Genomic DNA, 4,638 nt, shown 5'->3' with positions numbered 1-4,638 from the left:
AGATAAGCTTGTCAAGCACCCCTATCAAACGTTTAGATATCGCTTTTGTTGTGGGTAAATATGTATGTATATAATCCTATAATAAACCTGCCTTGATCACGTTTGTTTCAGTGTCCCTATATGTGTAAAACGTGCTTTGAGAGAGACAGTGGACCTGATAAGTGAGGCTGCTGCCTACATACAGACTTGAAATTATTGGCTTCTTTAATAAAAGGATCACTAGTCACTTTAATAATGCCACTTTAATAATGTTTACATATCCTGCATTACTCATCTCATATGTATATACTATATTATATACCATCTATTGCATCTTGCCTATGCCACTCGGTCATCGCAAATCCATACATTTATATGTACATATTCTTAATCTATCCCTTTACTTAGATTTGTGTGTATTAGGTAGTTGTTGTGGAATTGTTAGATTACTGTTAGATATTACTGTACTGTCGGAACTGGAAGCACAAGCATTTCGCGACACTCGCAATAACATCTGCTAACCAACACAATTTGATTTGATTTGAGGATCGGGCAATTGGCACGTGACTTACAATGAATAACTAAAGTTCTGCCAGAGAACTTTGATGTTAGAGGATGGATGTCCAATTGATTTAATTGTATTTATAACACACAGAGGAAAGTGAAGTAAGGCCTCAATAGAAAAACGAAATATATTTCAAAAGGGGAATAAAGTAGGCATCCGATTCATTTGGCACAGGGCAAGGCATAGGAATTTGCCAGCTTCATAAAAGGTAAATCCATAATGGATACGTTGTTATTTTTAGCCTCCAACTTCAAAGGGAAAGACGGCCTACATCAAATTTGCCAAGATTGTCGTGATCCAATCGAGCAGTCATTGTACCGAATCATGAGAGCATTTATCACGGATCATTTTAAAAAGTAAATTCTATATATATATTAAATTCGATAGGCAAATAATAGGGCCTACATGTATTATTTTTTATTTAACATTAAATGGCCATTTGATTGATTGATGATAGATTGAGCGAGGCATCAAGAACTATCACTGACTTGAGAGAACACCTTGATTTGACACCTTAAATCCACTCCTCCTGGCCTACTATTGGTGGATAGACACCCGGGAACGCATATAGCCAATGTCCATCACTAGTGGAGTAGGAGAGCAACCTCAAAGCAACATCAAAGGTAAAAAAAGATACATAACCATGTACTTTGATCGGATCCCCCCACATTCCGATCTTTGCATAACGAAAGCCATGTTTGAAAGCGACGAGTTCTGCGGTGCGTCTTCCCAGAGTGAGCAGATGTCCGAGGCGCAGTCCCTCGGCTCTGTCCCATCCAGTCATCTCTCGGTCAACTCCGACTCCAGCTGCTCTAGTCCTGAGCCGAAACCATTGGCAGAACCACGGGTCAGAAGACCGCTGAACGCCTTTATTATCTGGACCAAGGAGGAACGCAGACGCCTTGCCAAACTCAACCCTGAACTAGAGAACAAGGAACTCAGCAAAATGCTCGGTAACTTTTATTCACATCATTTCCATTTGTCTTAAAACTATAATGAGACTATTCATATTTCAACAATTACCAAAATCATTATTCGCCTATTAACCAATTGATGAGGACAGACATGGCAAATTAGCTGAATGTAGCATGCATATTGTGTGTTTTGTGGTGTTTCTATACTAATAACTAATACGATTGTGTTGCCACAGGTAAAACTTGGAAGGACATGTCTCTGGCGGAGAAGCGACCCTACATGCAGGAAGCAGAGTGCCTGAGAGTGCAGCACACCATCGACCACCCCAAGTACAAGTACCGGCCCCGCAGGAAGAAGCAGCTGAAGAAGGGCCCCAAAACCCTACCTGTGGAGGCCCTGGTCCCTCTCAACTACCTAATCCAGAACCATTGCCATCAGCAGCAAGCCTACCCAAACCCAGCCATCTACCCAAACTCCCAGGCATACTTCTCCCATATGCCCGGGACCTACCCGAACAGGTCCAATTACCCAGACCCATCAGCCACATTCCCTAACAAGCTTCTAGAATACTCTAACACAGGGACATACCCAGCAGAGCCTCACCCATACTACTCTACCCAGCATGGGCTGCAGCAGTGTGAGGTCCCCAGCCCAGCCTATGCTGTGTCTCGTTGGGAGCAGGGGGACTTCATGGCCCAGGGCCTCCAGGTGTTCTCCTCCACTGACCTCTCTCTGGAGTTCTATCTGGAGCAGATTCACCTAGATATGCTGTATGATCTGGACCCCAGTGAGTTTGAACAGTACCTGAGCCCGCCCCCATGCAGGCCTGAGCCAATGGAGTCCAGTTATCACCAGCAAGGCAGCCTACGGGAGGCCTGAACTATGTAATTTGCCATATATGGAAAAGATTTGAGCTGTTTTTGTGTGTACAGTATAGATGGGTTGGCTGACAACGTCATGAAAATGATGCACTCTCATCGATGAGGCAGAAGGCTGTGTTGTGTTATGATTCTGAATGATCAGATAGCTAGGAACCATGACAAGAAGCTGCCATGTGGGGAATCGTAGGTGGCTTGTTTCAGCTCGTTGTATCTTGTTATTGATACCATTTCTTGTTTTGAGGGGGTTGGACTCATGTCATGTCTATGCTAATATGGCTAAAATTCTCTAATCAGCTAACCATGTATTTGAGAGATAACAAGTGCTCATTGTGCAAAGGTTTTATGTTTTCAATAAACATTTGGAGACAAAATATAGTTTGCATGTTGTCAGCAATCTAAGCCAAACCTGTCTGTTTTTCCCCATAGCTGTGCACGCTTCGGTTTAGTTACTGAACAACCAACCTGTCTATGTCAACTCCAAAATGTATTATTTAAATTATTGTTTTTTCCCCAACTTATTTGATACTATTTATAAGTATGGAAATGGTATTACATGTTTTAAAGATGACATTTTTAGCATTGTTATTTATATTGTATATTTTGTTTTTGTCAAAATGTATTCTTATTGATGAATGTTTCCAACCCAGTATTTCTTATAAATAAATACATCTAAAATAATCTTAGATTTGGATGTCCTTACTCTCAAGTGAATGCTATACAATTAACAGATTAAAATGTGTGGTGCACTAAATTATACAACATTTCAACAGATTCACTTATAAAGAAAACTGTCTTTTGGTAGATGACTGGCAACAAATGATCTGGAATATTTATTACTCGTGTCAACAAACTGGAGTGGACTGAGAGGCTGTTGGGTTTATTGCTTGCCCAGCCGTTGGCAGAAGCCAGGCTGTTGACATACTGTTTTATCTCTGGGCCTATGTCTTTCTTGACTGGGCGAGGGGAGGGGAGGAAAATAGGGTGGGTGCCAGGGGCATAAACCTCCACACTTCCTGTTTCAATTTAAAACATCTCACAAAGGCTCTAAAAATATGCCAAATATCCGCACATCTCCCGACTCATATGCCTCTGGCTGCCAAATGTTTACCCATTTATGAAAATGTTTCTCTCACTCTGCCCCAGCCTGACTGGGCATAGGACCAGGCAGGGTAGCTCCATCAGCCAAGCAATGAACGTTACAATAAAACACATCACAAGTCCCCACTCCACACTCAAATTCACCAACACATATTTTTTATGCATCCTTTATTGAGGGTTCACATGAGGAAACATTCAATAATGACAGGGATGGTTATTATGTGGGGAAGGGGGAAGCGCAAGATGGAGGCCAGGGGACTGAGGTCCAGCGACCTGCCCAGGGAGAGAGGGCTGATTAGGGACCTAAAGAGCTGCTCCGCTCAGCACTTCCAGGCTCTAACCCACAGATCCCTGAATGAACGGAAGAAATCTGACGTCAGGTCCATTCCCATGACACTCATGTAAAACCGTCAGACAGTGTGTGTTTATGTGTGACTGAGAGACACTATCTCTCTCACACATAAATACAACAACAAGCTCAATACACAGGATATTTTGAAGGTTTGAAATCTCTCCTTTCCTCTCTCAATTCAATTCCTTTCAAAGGGCTTTACTGGCATAGGAAACATATGTTTACATTGCCAAAGCAAGTGAAATAGACAATAGACAAAAGTTAAATAAACGATAAAAAATGAACAGTAAACATTACACTCATAAAAGTAAATAAATAAACATACATATATATATATGGGTTGTGTTTACAATGGTGTTTGTTCTTCAATGGTTGCCCTCTTCTTGTGGCAAACGGTCACAAATCGTGCTGCTGGAATGGTACACTGTAGTATTTCACCCAAAGATATGGGAGTTTGTCCTTCTGTAGCTCAGTTGGTAGAGCATGGCGCTTGTAACGCCAGGGTAGTGGGTTCGATCCCGGGACCACCCATACGTATGTATGCACCATGACTGTAAAGATAAAAGCGTCTGCTAAATGGCATATATTATTATTATTATTAGTTTATCAAAATTGGATTTGTTTTCGAATTCTTTGTGGGTCTGTGTGATCTGAGGGAAAATGTGTCTCTAATATGGTAATGCATTTGGCAGGAGGTTAGGAAGTGCAGTTTCCACCTCATTTTGTGGGCAGTGTGCATATAGCCTGTCTTCTCTTGGCAGCCAGGTCTGCCTACGGCGGCCTCACTCAATAGCAAGGCTCTGCTCACTGAGTCTGTACATAGTCAAAGCTTTCCTTACTTTTGGGTC

The 4,638-nt window shown here is 41.9% G+C and overlaps 1 protein-coding gene across 1 annotated transcript; it reads left to right on the top strand.

Annotated features, from left to right (window-relative positions):
* The first annotated feature begins 1,016 nt into the window (after window positions 1-1,016).
* On the top strand, window positions 1,017-2,829 carry LOC118360472 (sex-determining region Y protein-like). The gene is made up of 2 exons (XM_035739720.2): window positions 1,017-1,497; window positions 1,695-2,829. The coding sequence occupies exons 1-2, from the start codon at window positions 1,119-1,121 to the stop codon at window positions 2,336-2,338; spliced, it is 1,023 nt and encodes a 340-aa protein (XP_035595613.1). The 5' UTR covers window positions 1,017-1,118; the 3' UTR covers window positions 2,339-2,829.
* The last annotated feature ends 1,809 nt before the right edge of the window (window positions 2,830-4,638 follow it).

Source organism: Oncorhynchus keta, chromosome 28, assembly GCF_023373465.1.
Source record: "Oncorhynchus keta strain PuntledgeMale-10-30-2019 chromosome 28, Oket_V2, whole genome shotgun sequence".
Classification (NCBI taxonomy): Eukaryota; Metazoa; Chordata; class Actinopteri; order Salmoniformes; family Salmonidae; genus Oncorhynchus; species Oncorhynchus keta.
This window is presented reverse-complemented; position numbering and strand designations above follow the sequence as displayed.

Excerpts from the sequence above, each read along its gene's own strand:
- LOC118360472 (XM_035739720.2), top strand. The coding sequence starts at position 1,119 with ATGTCCATCACTAGTGGAGTAGGAGAGCAACCTCAAAGCAACATCAAA. Across the intron at positions 1,498-1,694 it reads GGAACTCAGCAAAATGCTCG|GTAAAACTTGGAAGGACATG; the intron begins GTAACTTTTATT and ends GTGTTGCCACAG.